The 16,250-nt window shown below is 44.1% G+C and overlaps 1 protein-coding gene across 2 annotated transcripts; it reads right to left on the bottom strand.

Annotated features, from left to right (window-relative positions):
- Positions 1 to 796: 796 nt before the first annotated feature.
- SLC6A14 (solute carrier family 6 member 14) lies at positions 797 to 14,067 on the bottom strand. 2 transcript variants are annotated; one of them, XM_065729382.1, is made up of 14 exons: positions 14,006 to 14,067; positions 13,216 to 13,384; positions 11,469 to 11,600; positions 9,903 to 10,064; positions 8,829 to 8,964; positions 8,002 to 8,134; positions 6,073 to 6,213; positions 5,396 to 5,624; positions 5,189 to 5,314; positions 4,979 to 5,097; positions 3,678 to 3,777; positions 3,325 to 3,434; positions 1,988 to 2,155; positions 797 to 1,611 (listed from the first exon to the last, which is right to left on the bottom strand). In XM_065729382.1, the coding sequence occupies exons 1-14, from the start codon at positions 14,051 to 14,053 to the stop codon at positions 1,462 to 1,464; spliced, it is 1,923 nt and encodes a 640-aa protein (XP_065585454.1). In that variant the 5' UTR covers positions 14,054 to 14,067; the 3' UTR covers positions 797 to 1,461. The 2 variants fall into 2 exon arrangements, with proteins under 2 accessions (XP_065585454.1, XP_065585455.1); XM_065729383.1 differs by lacking the exons at positions 797 to 1,611; positions 1,988 to 2,155; positions 3,325 to 3,434 and adding an exon at positions 3,475 to 3,545.
- Positions 14,068 to 16,250: the final 2,183 nt, after the last annotated feature.

The raw sequence follows: 16,250 nt of genomic DNA, 5'->3' as shown, positions 1-16,250 counted from the left end.
CACAGAACACCCTCACATCCCAGTAACACAACACTGCATCTCAGCAAGCACTGGGATTCCTGACACCAGCCTTCATTGGTGATAAAAGCACTTGGATCTGCTGCCTCTGCACAGAGAGACAATAACTCTTCATGTAACCCTCAGGGATCATTGTACAACCTCAGAGCTGTGACCAGCAAGGAATATGAATGTCAGCTCCTAAATATTCTTTAAAACTCATTGGCAGATGCCAGCACTGAGCATAACAAGGAGAAAATCAGCTCAGCCCCAAAAGTGATCAGAAATACCACATGCACTGGGAAGATGGGTTATGCAGACATCCAAATCTGGATTTCCAACCCATGAGAAGCTGTCTTCTGTCACTCTCCTGGGAGGCTCCATTGGTACAACAGCATGAAAATGACTCTTAGAAGCACCTACAAGCAGTTCAGAGCAGAGGAAGCCTCAAGGAGGACCATGTGCAGCAACAGGGGCTCTCTACAGGGCAGTATATGGGAACCAGCTGTTAGCCATAGATAGCTCTTGTCAGAGCTCTCCTAGGACTCTTTTGGAGCTAGTTTGACCAACCTGCTTCCTGACCACCTCTTGTTTACCTTCCCTATGTCCTGACTCAGCTTCAAAACAGGGCAATTGCAGTCAGTCCTAGTTTCTATAAGAAAAGCCTTTCTCCAGGTTGAACCTTTCCAGTTCTATGTCGCAAAACACTGAAGAGATGGTGGTACTTCCCACCCCATCAACTGCTGCCTCCAGCTCCATATAAAAGGCTGAAATCTCATTTTCCAGCTCCTAAGAGCCATTAAAAACAGAAAAATTACATTTTATTTGCAATCAAGTGTTGATTTGTCACAAAAACATCAGTATAAAACATACAGCAAGGTGTGCGTCTTGGGCAATGAGCCACTATCCACAGTCCTTCAATGTTCAGAAACAGTGACAAAGCCCTGAGAAGAAGGGACAAGAAACCCTGCTGCACTGTTCCCAAGAAACCATTATCACAGTGAGAGAGACATTCCCCAGCACACAAAAGGTGCAATGCATTCATTCCATAGGTCTTGTTTTGGGTTGGTTTGTTTTTTCCCTTTTTTGGGAATTCAGTCCTATTTTGAGTGAGGTCAAGTTAAATTTCGTGTTGCTGGGGAGCCTCAGAGTGCATTTTTGTTCTTCACCACACCAGCGGTCCCAGTCCAGCTGGATACTGGTGGGATAGGACCAAGCATGCTTAGTCCATCAGCCTGGGGAGGCTGCAAAGCCTTTTCCTGCCCTCTTAAACCTGGTTATCTGGGGAGATCTGTTCTTCCCCAAGCATACAACATTACAAATAAATAATAGGGCTTGCTTGCACCTGAAGGTTGAACTTGGAAGAGCAGAAGGTTGATTGTCGTTTTCCATTGTCACTTTCTAACAGTTAAAGAAAAAAAACAAACACATCTATGTTAAAAGTTGATCATCCAAACAGCCATCTCATTCTCGAAAGTATGTAAAGCCAGATACAGTAGGAATCTCATGTTCCTTTTCCTTTTTGGGACTAACAACGTGGCTGTATCTTTCTCCTCGGTGACACTCCAGGTAGGGACCCCAGTTTGCTGTGGGCCTGCAGCAGCTTGCAATGCGCTGAAAAGCAATAGCAAGAGGCAGTTAATACCTTACTGTGGGCTATTTTTAAAGTTCACTAAAACTGTAACTCTAAACATGCCCTGCAATTCAAGAAACAGCAAACCAAACATCTATGTTTTGTAATCCATTCCAGATGGAGTCAGCTACTGGAGCTAAACAGGCAGAGAAAGCTGTGACCAGCAGGACTCTTCTTGCAAAGCCTGGCAAGAAAAGCAAGCACCAGATCTTCTACTCGCTCATTTCAGTGAGGAATATGAGGCAAAAATCCCCAAAAATAATATAAAGATATCAACTTTCAGGAAAAAAGAAGTATACACACACACACATACACACACATATATATATATATGTGACCACTTAGTTGTGCCCTTACCTGAAAAAGGTTTCCTTCTGCTTTAAGTACTTTTACAACAGCCACAATGGGAATCCAGATGACACAGAAGATGATCATACACCAGCCAACAGCAGTTCCCCAGGTTGGATATGGCACTGAGCCATAAGTGGGAGCTGAAAACGTGACTAATGACCACACCAAAATTGCCTGTTGAAAAAAATATATAAATAGATAAGAGAGAAAAGCAGATTTCAGGGTGACTTCAAGTTGTACCATATTTCCACCTTAGGTTGGTGGCTTTTTGTTTTAAACTATCCACCAATTCTACAGTTTCTTCTTGCTTTCTAACTGAGAGATTTGTTGTACAGAATTTGGTGCTCAGCTATGTCAAAGCAGTAAGACTGAAGGACAGAACTCTAAGAGGATGTTGACAAGCAAGCCAACATTTTAAGTGTTCCTACATTTAAACAGAACTGAATTTCTGGGTTCTGTTGAGGCTCAGCATTGGAGGACATAGATGCTGAGCTCACTCAGTATTTCTCTGAGTTTTATTTCTGACTGCATGTTTTATGTGCTTCCATGTTCCTTTACTTACAGGAATGCAAGAAAGGGTTTAAGATTAAATGGTGGCAGAAGGAAGATATTTATAAGGAGCATTTTCTAAATTATAATTTGAAGAGATTAAAGATAATATCCCAAATCCCAGAGCGGTGGAGGGTCTCTCTGGTCAGAAGACATTAATTAAGTTCTGTCACACAGACAAAATCCAGCCATCTACAATCACAACAAGGAACATAGGAGTAAAACCTGAGACACTTGTGACAGAACAAATCGAAATCTTAGGTGAACACCTGGACAGCTGAAGAGTAAACTCATGTAGAGATCTCTCCAGAGAATGGGATTTCTATCAAACACAAGTCTAGGTTTTCAGTACGTATTCTCTCAGTCTGCAATGATGAGAAGCCAGATGCTAAAATAGACAAACTGGTTGGCTCTGTGTTGCTCCTTGCAACGTAGATCCAACTTGCTGGGTCTGAAGGTGTTATGTGTCCTGGAGAGGATGGTGGGGTCACCGTCACTGGAGGTTTCCATGAAACGTGGAGATGCAGCACTGAGGAACATGGTCAGTGGGAATGGAGGGGTTGGGCTGACTGCTGGACTTGGTGAACTTAGAATTGTTAAGGTTGGGAAAGACCACCCTAAGTGGCATGTATTGAGAAGTATGGATGATATATAGGATGCTCCACTGACTCAGCCATACCTTGTCTTTGCATGCAGAGCTCAGACATTCATCTCTGAACATTTACACAGAAACGTATCCATCACCAAATCAATAAATTCTGTCACGTTAATATAATCCAGTCATCTGTACTCACCACTAAAAGTACAGGAGTAATGAAAAACCAGCACATTCTCCACCACATCCAGAAGAAACAACTCTTCTTTCCGATCATCATTTCAATATCTTCAATAAATCTGTTTCCTCCTGTTGAAAAAACAATCACACAGTGCATTTTAAAGCACATATGGATCCTGCAGGTGGGCCTACTTCAAAACAGCAGAAGGAAGCCAGTGGTCAAGGTCAGTAACTCTTGTTCTATGATAATCAAACAGAAGACTTAATGATTAAGAAGTTATAATTTCTTTCTTTTTTTACTTCAGAAACAGATGTTTAATGTATGCTCTGTATAATCAGTCAAATCATGGCTTTCCAATGTAAATAATTTACCATAAATGTAGACGATGCCTATTATCTCCAGGACTGCAGCAAAAAGGATTCCCCATCCAGCACAGAAGTGATCTATTAAGTTAACCCAGTAAATTCCTGCCTGCAGAACAAACGAGAGAGGCAAAAATTTACCCAGTTCCCATAATATCTTTATACAAATAAAGTAAATTCGGTTGTTCAAGCCAGTTTAACTATCAGTCCAAGCTTTTCAAATTCCTGAATCTCTGGGTTAAGTACACATTTGCAAACATTATTTCATTTAAACATCTCTGTGAAAAATTAGAAAGCACATATGACAAAACACCATAGATCTCCATATGGACAAGATACATGCACATGCAAAGCGTATATAAACAGCTGATAGCTGTTACAGTACTTACAGCATTAAAGCATCAGCTTCACAGGAACATGAGACAGAATTAAGGTTAAATGTTGGCAAAGGCAGCTTTAATGCTGAGCTACAGGAGTGGCTGTGCCAGTTAGCAGCTCAGGTAGGCTCACATTCTTACATGCACACATATCCCACGTTGGCTGAACAAGGATTTGAACACATGTACTCCACATCAGGATCACAGAGCATGGAACAAGCTTTCTATGTCCCACTCTCTCATACAACACCCTTTCCAAATCTCCCTGTCTTGTTTCGTGACCTACATGCTTTTCTTGACCACACATTACTGCCTATTCACCACAAGGATCTTTACATTCTCAGTCCAGTCACACATGGAAGTCTGTGTTTCTGGATGTAGACATTGCAATTAACCTTTATAACTGTAAAAGCAATTGTCTCAAGAAAAAACACATACTGTACTGCAAATTCCATGTGTTTCTGGAGGATTAACAATGTGCTAATAGGTTTTTATGACTTGAACAGAATTGCTCAAATGCTGTCCTGTTTGGTCGTTGGTTCTGAACACAAAGGTCCTATCCAATTCTAGTGGCAGTTCCCACAGGGCTGCAGACACACTGTGTATATATATATGCTTGAAATTACACAGACAACCTTCTAAATTGAGTAGCAAACAGTCAGGTTGATGGCTCACAGGCTATTTATAGGCCTTCTATTTAAAAACATGTCTCAGTTCAGTAACCACAGAGAGCCTGAAGTACTCCAGCACTTCCCCATGGGAATTTCCTACTTGCACACCCAAGCACATGGGCAGCATTCATGACTCTCTCAGACTCATGCAAACAGGAGCACCTGGGGAAGCTCTAGTCATGTCAGGAAGGGATGTTCTGACCCAGGTTTATCACTTGGGGAATAATTAAACCTACTGCCAAAACAAAGAGTAGCACCTTACCTGAGTAACACAGATAAGGCCGAGAAAGAAAAGCAATACACACACGCCCAGGGTGATAGGGATTCTCAACTTTTTCATCATTTTGGGGTATATATCTTGTATGGTTGTTGTAAGTGTTTCTGCAAGGGAAAGATAAGCGTTTTGAAGAGTACAATTTAGAAAGGCACTGTTCATTTGAAGAAGCAATCAGTTACTTAAAACCCCACTCACCTATGGTGGCAAACTGGGAGTCAAGGCCCAATAGCAGAAGCATGAAGAAAAATAAAAAGGACCAAAGAGGGGAAACTGGTAACTTGGAGAGAGCCTCGGGGTAGGCCACAAACGCCAGGTCAAAACCTGCAAAGAGGTGGAACAATGGAGGTTACTGTCATGCTTTGGTCAAGGTCAGCCCTCATACCAGCACAACGATCAGCCTACCTGAGTCCACGACCTCTGAGACAGGTCTCTTCAACACAAATGCCATATGTCCCAGGACAGAGAATATTGCAAACCCAGCAAATACACTGGTGAGGCAGTTTGTTACACAAACAAAAATAGCATCCGAGTAGCAGTTGTTATGGAACTTGTTGTATGAAGACAAAGCAACGAGTCCACCCCATGCCACAGAGAGGGAGTAGAATATCTGAGTGGCAGCATCTTTCCAAACCTGCCAGAACCAAGAACATGGGAGTTATTACATTATTTTAAATGCTTTGTAGTTATTCAGGTCTCCTGTCCATGGAAGCTCCAAGATTTTTCTACATCTAGACTAAATATCCAGTTTTATTTTGTATGAATTTCAGAATAGGCAGGATATAGCATGCTGGTGATTTGCTAGGATGATGCTATGCCTCTGGAGAACTGCTCAAAGGCAATGTGATAGAATTTGCTGCTGTCCAGTGTGGCAGAGAGGAAATGAATCAAGAGTAGAACAGGGGCTTGGAGTTCTTGTAGAGCTGGGGTTGCTGGAAAACCAGAAACTAGCTGTCAATATAAATCTCAGGGCAGGAAGTGAAGAAGCGTTTGGCTGGATAAAAAATAAATTGTTCTGTAAATGCCAAGCCCATATAACCACAGAAACGTGTCATGCTTCCGGACCTGACACCGCCTCTCACCTCTGCCTCCATCAGTTTTGTGATGTTGGACTGCTTCCCAATGTAATATTCAATGCCATCCAGAGCACCTTCCAGGGTGGCCCCACGCACCAACAAGATGAGCAGGATGACATATGGGAAGAGCGCAGTAAAATATACAACCTGCAGGAAGAAGAGAAGGGACACATAGTTAGCAGTGATGGGTTGCACAGCCATCCATGAAAGAGGAATGCCAAGGGTCTAGGCTGAGAGCTGCTGGTTTGAGAAGCCGACAGTCAGGGAAGTGGGACTGGAGGTGAGCACACGTCAAGCACTAATCATCTGGCTTAGCCAGTTCTGGAGCTTCATTCCAGCAGAAGGCTCAAGCCACATATCCACTTTTCAGATAGCTCTTGATCAATTTCAGAAATGTTTTCTGACACAGTTTATTGCTGAGGCAAGGCCTGGACTCAACTACCCTAGAGGTATCTTAGTAGGCAGTGTTTCTAGCAAACGAGACCTGAGAGTGAGCCAAAATTAGGTTATCAGGATGGAAATATCTACTGTAGAGACAAAAAACAAAAACAAAACAAAACAAAAAAATCCCATGCTGGAAACTTTTCTTTTTTACTTGGAACAAGGACTTTTCAGCTCTCCCAGACACAAATCCTGATTGTTTGTCGATACAGCTTCAGCGTGGCGGAATCCAGGCCTGCAGCAGTGTGATTATCATGCAGTCTGTTCTCAACAACACTATTGTTTCTCCAATCTTGGTTTCGGTGTTACGCAGGCAGATAATTGACATAATGGTGGTAGTTTCACCAAGCTATAGCCCTGCACCATCACATGGTGAGCCTGCTATTTCCGAGGACCTCTTTCATATTCGTCTGCAATAGTCAATTCTCTCAACTCTTCATCTCTTCTTTATTCCTGCCCAGCTAGTTCGATCTGATTCTTACCTTCTCAAGGAGCCTTACCTTCGTACAAGAAGAGAAGTGACAGTTGGAAGAGTCATTTGCAGGGAACCCAAATAACACAAGTTTTAGAAGAACAGTGAGGTATTTTAAACATTGCTGGGAAAGCACAGATACTCCACTCCAAAGTTCTGAGACAGAAGGCAGAAAACTTCAAATAGAAAGGAGAATAGGAGGAGATATTAGACTGAGCAAAGCAAGACAAGCAGTAAAGAACTGTGGAAAGGCACAGTGAGAGGAATCAGGAGGCAAAAAAGAGTACAGAAAGGCTAAGAAAGTTTCATATAACAGATTGAAGGAATAACGATGGAGATGCAACACAGGGGTAAGAAAGAGGTATGGGAAGGGGATCAACTGAACTAAGAAAAGGGCCACAGGCAGCAAGGAATGAAAATCAGCCTGAAGTCCAGAGAGGATCCTCCCTAGCCAGCAGAACCCAGGCATCCCTGGTAGTTCAGCAGAGCCAGTCTGCAAATAAGCACGTATGGACCTGGTCCCTACAAGCAGTTCAGAAATCTTAGGTACAAACAAGATTTCACAACCTGGTAGGGACCTGTACATGCATAACCGTTGGCAGGACTTGACCTTTATTGTCCAAACATCTCAACCAGTCTGTAGGTGCAAATAATTATTGGGTGTTACCACGGCCTATATGCGTGTGCTGTCACATGCACATGCACATCACTGCAACCAGCTAGCTGCCAGCACCCAGCCTGGATCACAAGTGGAACACTATGGTCTCCAAACACAGGGCAGCCCTGGTAGAGCCAGGAGAGCAGCACCTTAAATAACTGCTGTGCAATCAGCACCTTACTCATATTTTATGTAATAGTTCTGAAGCCAAAGAGCAGCAGCAGAGCCTAATATTGAGCCCAGCAGAGGTGGTGGGTTAGGACCACATCCTGCTTTGTGCTGGCCTCCTTCCAGTCCAGCTGACACAGGGAATGCTGCTGGGTAGGATCAGGCCAGAATCTGCTGTCTGCATTTCCTCACTTACCTTTCCAGAAGATTTTATGCCTTTAAACAAGGCAGCTCCAACAATCATCCAAGACAGAAGTAGGCAGAGGGCCAGGTACCACACAACATTGCCAGTCTCATCCAGCCCACTGGAGCGCTGAAGAGCCACTTTACTAGAAGCACAAAACACCACAGTGAAAACAGTGACAGAAGCACCTGCTCTTCTGCATCCCCTTCCTTAAGGGAAAATATCCTGCTTCCCATAGGTATTGACAGAGAGGGACACAGTTAGTAGGTGTAGGGGAAATGGGTTGATGATTGGACTAGATTATCTTAGAGATCTTTTCCAACTGTAATGATTCAGATATATCACAAGATCCTGCAGGCAGCAGCTATAACTGCATGATTGGAGCTGGAAAACACAATACATAACTGTGTTTTTCATTTTTTAATGTCTACCAGCCCTCAGTTCTGTGACTGACTCCATAAGTCCCACCATGCCTTCAAGTTAACCATGAAATTCTAACAGCAGCAGAAGAGCACGTGACAAGAATCAGTTCTCAGGCAGATAGAAATCACGTGGCTAAAGAAATGGAGATTTCAAAATAGGCTCAGATTATGAATAAGATGAATGTATCTTACACCATAAATCATGGGAAAAAAAAATACCATATACAAAGACACTATGTAGTCCCTACCAGAACTCAAGAGTGAGCCTCTTTAGCTGGATTATTTTTCTGATTGCTCCATGTTGACTCATTTGCTTCCATACAATTTTTAAGTGCCCACACTCATCAGTGAGAATTTAAGTTCCTTCTGCACAGATTTCCATGCTCATCCCCATTGATGAGGTTGTCTCTTACTTACTTCCAGTACTGCTCACTGGGAAATTGCACTGGTTTATAGTTGATGGTGTCATTGATACACGTGAGGTTATTGCTTGTGATGAACGAGTAGTTTGCATGAATGATTTGTCCATCTAACATTGCACTGCAGTCTTTTACTGAAATAAATAAATAAACAGCAAGAAAAAAAAAAAGAGGGACAATCAATAAGCAGTGACTGAAAAAATTGAGTCAGCCTACAATGGTAAATGTTTTCTAAACAGTTATCTGTTGTGTGTGCCAGCTGAAACCATATAACCTTCTCTAAATATTCGAGAGCACTGTATCAGCACTTAACATAAAGGTCTGGTTGAAGGGTATTTGAGATGATACCCTCAGCTGAACTTTGTTTTCCTCCAGCACATAGAAACTCAGGGTGAAAACATTTTTCTGCTCATAAACAGAAAAGCATTTTGCTATATGAAGAATCTCAACATCATTTTTCAAAGCCTACGAACCTTATGAGTTATTTTCCAATATACAGTTTTGTTACACTTACATGAGCATTATTAAATAATGTAACCCAGCGTGATTCTGTCCCTGTTTCAATAGTGCCAGAGGTTACGTGGCAACATGTTTCCAACTGGGCTAATAACTAATAATTGCCACACCAACTTCACCTTTTGCCTTAAACTTGTCTGATAAGAAAGCTAGGGAGATAACTGTTAGGAAGTACATGCACTGCCAAACATCAAGATATGTCCTAAACAGTCCTGATAAAAGCTTTAGGAATAGTTTTGTTTCCCGTAAGAGAGAGATTTGCTTTGCCATTATGCCTGGTAAAATAGGAATGCAATATTCCCAGAAACAGTAGAGTTTAAAGGTGAAAAAAAAATAAATAAAAAGTAAGTTCAGCCCAGGCCTCTGTAGATTTCCCAAGAACGTAACACTGGTGAAAGAGGAGATAACGAGCATCATGCTCATGTGTTTAGAATCGAAATCCAGGAATTGTTTCCTCAAGCTATGACTACCATCTTGCCCCTTACTCCCAGAAAACAGTACAAAGCATGTTGTTTCAAAAAGAGTAATACTGAGCCATATCTGCTAAGTACAATACCTAGGCGTGTTTTGCTGCAGAACTCATCTGCCCAGGAAAAGCAATCTGACCACGGAAGCACTTTTTGAAAGGAGGCAAACAAGTAGTAGAGTGCATAAGCGATGATAACGTTGTAATAGATGGCCACAAATGTTGAGATGATGACCATCGTGACGCCCACTCCTATGAAAGAGAAAGATACAAAGCCTTAATTACTACAAAGTTAGGTTGAAAAACTGAAGAGCCTGAAGAGTATGATCCAAACTGACCGTCCCAGACATGCTTTTGACACGAGGTTCAACTTAAACCCATAGAAATAATAGGACTAGTTACTATTTCTAATGAAGAAATTCAACGTTTCTTCTCTCTTCTAGCTCAGTGGGAAGCTTTGATTTCTTAGTAAAGTAGAAGAAACTATACAAAACTTAGCACAGATCATTTTAAAGATACCTTTGCAATTACTAGTTTTGCCAATAAAAGGATTAATAAAAAGTAGCAAAGCTCCACCATTTATACTGTTATTCTCTTTTACAGAAATGATATTTGTTCTATGAATTGCAGAATATCTGCCAAACAGCTCCTAATCATCCAGGGAGTATATTTAAATTGATATTTTCACAGACACACAATGCATTTGCTGTGTCTATAGACCTTTTCTTTAAAGGTAAACACGCTTCTTCTCTTGAAAGGTTGGTTGTGCTGCTGAGTAGAGACTGGCAGAAGGAATAAGCCAACCAGACACTTTGTAATCTCTCTTGTTTTGTAGAGGGTGGTGAATACAGTTCACAAAAAGAAAAAAAAAAGAAAAGAAAAACCTTCTTTGTTCCTGTATTAATTTCTCAGGTAGATAAAGAGGACAAACAAGACCCATTACAGAGCCCTTCACACCCACCTGCACAGGATCTGGTTGGATATAAGTGAGTAAAGCATGTGGTTGGTTGTTTCCAAACGCACAAGCCTTCGTGCAAAATCCAAACCCTCACATAGAAAGGCAAACTACCACTACAGAATACAACAAAATAGAACAATCCTTCTTACCACAAGAGGCACCTCACCTTACAAAGCCAGTGCCTAACCTACTGGATCTACCGAGTGCAATGACCTGGTTGACTGCACACATCAAACTACCAACTCTATGTGCCTGCACCGACTCTGGTGGCCAAATGCAGAATGATCACATCAGCGTGGAACTGTCCTGCAAGTCGTTTGGGATATGTAACATAAAGAAAGCAATAAGGTGAAGTTTGATTCACAGCCTCTTATGTACAGTGGCAAGCATGCAAGTGGGGTTTTCCCATCACACAGCAAACATGGTGATTTTCTTCCCTCCAGGTAGCTGCAGTTAGCATGAATCACTGACAAAGCCTCGCATAGCTAGAAATTTCATGGAAAAATCAATACCCACATCTGTTTATTAGTTCGTTAACAAGAAAGACATTTATCCAGGAACGTAACACTAACCCAGTTCCAGGAGGAGCATTCTCCACACATCAAACAGAAAAAGCCTCTCCGAGTTAATAATTGTGTGAGGAAATTGTCAATCTTCATCTGTTCATTAATAAAATGAGGAAAGCTAACAATACCAACCTTGAAACAATGGCAATATTCTCCAGATGGAAATGGGCCCTAAGCTGGCAAACTGCCCCAGGGAACATTCCATGAAAAATAAAGGCAAGCCAGCTAATGCCAACATCAGTGTATATGGGATTAGGAAAGCACCTGAGGGGAGAACAAATAAAAACAGAAAACAATGAAACTTTCAGTATTCACTGCATTTTATACACCCACTTTTCCCTGTCTCAAATACCTGCTGTGGCTTTTTTGCTTTTTGCAGAATGTAGAGATTTATACGTAAAACTCATTTTCTGTAAGACTAAGGAGCACCTACAAAGAAGGGATGTGGATTACCAGAATTGGTGATTTACGTGGGATTATTTCTCTTACTGAGCTAAGGGATTTTGCAAAGATTATTGATTGTACCCTGCTCAGAGAAACTGCTCAGCTGTAGGCTTGGTCTGCTTTCTATTTATTTCAATTTAAGCAGGGACAGAAGCATTTCTTCATGTCCTTGGCCACAAGTTGCAGCTGCGCTGTCAGAGTAGCTACGGGATGTCAAAGCATGAAAATTATTTTATATGCTTGGCTGACTCCTGTGTCAAACAGGATCCCAGCATGGCTCTTGTGTAAGCCCATTTTAGAGCACACATTAACCTGACATCAATGAGAACCCTGTTCTGTGGAAGGGATGGGCACTTCTTTTGTGCGTGCACGAAGAATGAGGAAAGCGAGAACACAGTTTTCCTAAACATGACCTGATATCCTCCTGCATAAACAGACAGAAATCCATCCTCTGTGCTGCCTGACTTAAAAGCAACTGAGGACTCAGTTCTAGAAGGGACTGCAAAAACCTGCTGTAACTTAAGGATGTGAATAGCCCCCTTGAATTAGCTGGGGCAAAGAAGGATACAATAAGAAACACAGACGTGCTTTAAATGCTAAGTTTTCTGCTGCAGCAGATACAAGCCACCTAATAGACAGGCTGATGTTCTGACTTATTTTGTTTGCACAATTTTGTTCAAGAGCCATATGTAAGGCAATCTGGCCAATAACTCAAGCCAATAAAACTTCTATACCAAGAATGCCATCTTGTGTTCCACATGTGTTGCATTTAGAGTCCAAAATTTGACTCAAAATGACTGTTGGGCAGAGTAAATAAGTACACACAAGTAAGCACTCTGTGGTTACTAAGCATTTGCACTCTCATTGATTACCAATGGTTGCTTGGTGGGGTAGACAGAGCTCTGGAAGAGCAGTCAGGGAATGTAGATCCTCCATTTGGCTTTGCCAGCTGTTCACTGTGTTAACAGGTAGAGGCTTTCTGCCTCACACTTCTGATGGGGATTATTACTGAATTTGTATAACTATTCCAGCTTTGCTCATTTGCCCAGGCAAATCAAAGACTGATAGAGGACTCAACTGTACTCTCTAAATATATCAAAGGTAAACACTGAGGAGAGAAAACAGCTATTTAGGTTATCAACTGATAATGGCACACTGACAAAAATCTGCAAGTGAGTCATGAGAAAAATCAAAAGAGTTCTGCAATACTCAGATGGAAGCCTGCACTTAAAACTAAATCACATCCCCCTGCTCAGCCAGTACTCAAAAAGCACAGAGATGCTTCTTCCCTTTCCTACCAGCGGGCATCCTCCCAGCTCTCAGCGAGATGCTCACATCCAGCTTTGACAAAACACATCCAGCCTCAGGGCCGGCCTCCATGGCTCGTGGAGATAGCAAGCTGCGCCCACCCAGATCTGCCATTCAACACAGGTACCTCCTCCATTCTGGTAGGTGAGATATGGAAAACGCCAGACGTTGCCCAGGCCCACGGCGTAGCCCACCATGGAGAGAAGGTAGTCAGCTTTGTTCGACCAATTGCCACGATCTGAGTTCTCATCACTGCCATTGGTGTGGGCATCTTTCTCATTTGACAGACTGAAGTCCTTGGAAGAGAAGAAGAGGGAAGGCTCAGCATCACCCCAGTGGTCAGCAGGACAGTCGTATCCTCACTTATCTGTCCACAGCATCTCCTGGACATCTCTGGGCAAGGCAGTAAGATGGGGTAGGCAGCCAGGTGGGGTGACCAGCCCAACTGGTCTTTGACCAGACAGTACGAACCTCAGAGCTAGTTGTGCCCTGATCCTCCTGCCATAGCTCCTGTGCTGTCAGCTCCTGGAGGCAGCACCTCCAGGGACCACCTGCTCTGCCACTATACATGCCTAGGTACACCCATACTTGTCTAAGTATTGAGCTCATCCCCTTTTTAAGTACCCCCTATGTTCCTGTATTTACCTGCATCCCATCTGGATAGCTGCTTTAATGTCTGCCTAGGCACACCATACCTCACCTGCCCAGCGCTCCCAGGTAGCCATACCCTATTTGCCCAAGTGCCCTTACACCCACCCGGAGCACGTCCACACTCTACCTGCTCAGGTACATTTGTAACCCACCTGTTTCTTCCCCACACCTGTCCAGGCGTCCCTATCCCTCACCCGCCCTTCTTTCATACCTACCCGAGTACCCGCACAGCCCCACCTGCCCCATACCCCATACCCCATCCCCACCTTCTTCTTCCCGCAGGAGAGGAAGCCCGGCAGGCTGAGCATCCCCATCGCCGCCGCTGCCGGAGCCGCTCCGCTTTGCCCGCACCGCCCGCTGCGGGCCCTTTATCGGAGCCGCCTCCCGCCCGTCCCCCCCCTCCTCCTCCCCCCCGCCGGGAACCGCGGCCCCGGGGCTGCCCCACGCTCCGGGCGGGGCTGCGGGAGATGCGGCCCCTCCCGTCCCCGTGAGCCGCTCGGGCACCCCCTGGCCGCCCGCCTCAGCCCGTGCCCACATCCCATCCGCATGCCCAACCCCGCTCCCACTTCCTCGGGAACACCCGCCCGCCCGAGCTGCCCCAGCCCCCTGCCCACTTCCTCAATACCCCCTGCCCTCTCCACGCCTGCTCTTCCTCTCTCACACGCACCTTCTGCCCCTGCCTACCCGCAGCCCTGCCTTCCAGCTCCTCGTGCACCTGCCAGAGCATCCGATCCCTCATCACCCCCTGCCTCTCCCCACGGAACCACTGCCCGGCCACCCCGCCTCCGTTCCTGCCGCACAAGCAGTTCCCAGCGCACCGGTTTCCCTTCACATCCATCCTCCACACCCGTTCCTTCTCTCCCTTCTTCACGCTGGAGTCTCAGCTCAGGAGATGCACAAAAGCGAAGGGCACAAGAGGGGTTAAATTTCAGTTTCTAAACACCTTCCACGCACAGGACACACGAAGACAAGACAGGTCATAAAAGCAAAGCCACCCCCAGAGGAGGAATTTAACAAGCGATGGCTTAATGACAACGGCGATTTAACTGAGGACCTCCCGTGCTTCACCCAGCTGAGCAGCGTTCCCAGGCATACTCCTGGGCACCCAGGAGTGTAGCAGCTAAAGCACACCGTGCTGCATGGTGCTCAGCGGGCTGCCTTGCTGCTCTCCATTCCACCTGCTTTTTTCTAACAGCTTCATACTCTGTTTTCAGTGAGACTTCTTGTTGAGTAATGCACTACCCAGCCTGGCTTGCCCTGTGTTGTATCAGGAGCGAGAAGCGTGTGGGACAGCATTTGAAACACAGCTAGCTCAAATCAGATTTATTTTCCCTCTTTAATCACCCTGTGCAGCAGGTTCTCTTGGAGATTTCTATTTTAGCCCCTGGAAGGATGCCTGAATACCAAGCACGAGTGTATTGTCTTGGCACAATGTAGGCTCTGCAAACTGAAGGCAAACAAATTAAGAAAGCGTTCCTTGATGGGCTGCCCACAAACCATGGACTCAAAGAGCCAACCACGAGAACACCAACCCCAGCCTTCAGCTCTACACGGCACAGCACACAGCTCACATACTCTGGAGACCAATCGATAAATCGGTTGAGGTTCTTCCGAAGCTTGTTTGGATTTAACGTAAGCTCAATGAACCTGACAATCCTGATGCGAGTTGTGAACAAGGAATTTCTAACGTGAGATGGTTTGATTTTGGTTTGAGTTCCAGATAACCCTGGGATCTGTGGACCACTGCCTCCCCAGGTGGAAAATAACACCTTCCTGCAGACAGTGCTGGGCCTGACAAAAGCACTCCGTTCTGTTCCAAACTCATGATTCAGAACTGGTTATCAGCTTGTTTAGAAACAAAACGAGACGAAAAACAACCTGCTAGCCACAGCCTCTCCCTCCTTATTAGGATTAAGTGCATGTTGTAATGCTGTGGAGTCACCACGTGTGGCATTTTCTCTGTGTAACTCGAGATGACTAAAAGTAAAACTATACTTGGAGGTATCGCTCCTGGGATGCGCTCAGCTTCTGACCACGGGAGTGCTCTTTCCTAATGCATTTTCTGTATTTAAGGAGAGAAATAATAAATCAGAGCACAGTCAGCATTCAAGGGGTGAACAGTAAAGAGATGAGTACAGTTAAAGGAGAGAACTGTGCCTGGGGCAGGCCTTTATTTTGCTTACCCGATAGAGATGCAGCTGAATAGCACAGCAGTTTGATCCGCATTTTCTGGAGGCTGAAGATCAAACTTAAACCCTGAAGGTTGCTTCCTCAAAGCCAGCAGAGCTACCAACACTGCAGCAGGTACCTAAGTCACTTTTCACTTTGGAAAAATCACTCCTGAACTATTATGAACTCCATTTACATTACAGAGCATTTTGTTAACCCCATTAATAGCACTAATAAAAATTAGGATAGCTTCAGCGCACTGACAACACAGTAAACAACCCTGAAACTTGCTGGAGGTATCTATGTTTTCCATCTCGTCACACCAGTGGTTCTATCACATTG

Source organism: Cyrtonyx montezumae, unplaced genomic scaffold (assembly GCF_038088225.1).
Source record: "Cyrtonyx montezumae isolate F1298 unplaced genomic scaffold, pur_monq_1.0 scaffold_11, whole genome shotgun sequence".
NCBI classification, from domain to species: Eukaryota; Metazoa; Chordata; class Aves; order Galliformes; family Odontophoridae; genus Cyrtonyx; species Cyrtonyx montezumae.
Note: the sequence above shows the minus strand (reverse complement) of the source record. Positions and strands in the feature narration are given on the sequence as shown.

Coding starts and splice junctions, on each gene's coding strand:
- SLC6A14 (XM_065729382.1), bottom strand. CDS start 14,053: ATGGGGATGCTCAGCCTGCCGGGCTTCCTCTCCTGCGGGAAGAAGAAG. Junction 8,965..9,902: donor CTGCAGCAAAACACGCCTAG/GTATTGTACTTA, acceptor TATTTATTTCAG/TAAAAGACTGCAGTGCAATG. Junction 5,098..5,188: donor CTCCCAGTTTGCCACCATAG/GTGAGTGGGGTT, acceptor TTTCCCTTGCAG/AAACACTTACAACAACCATA.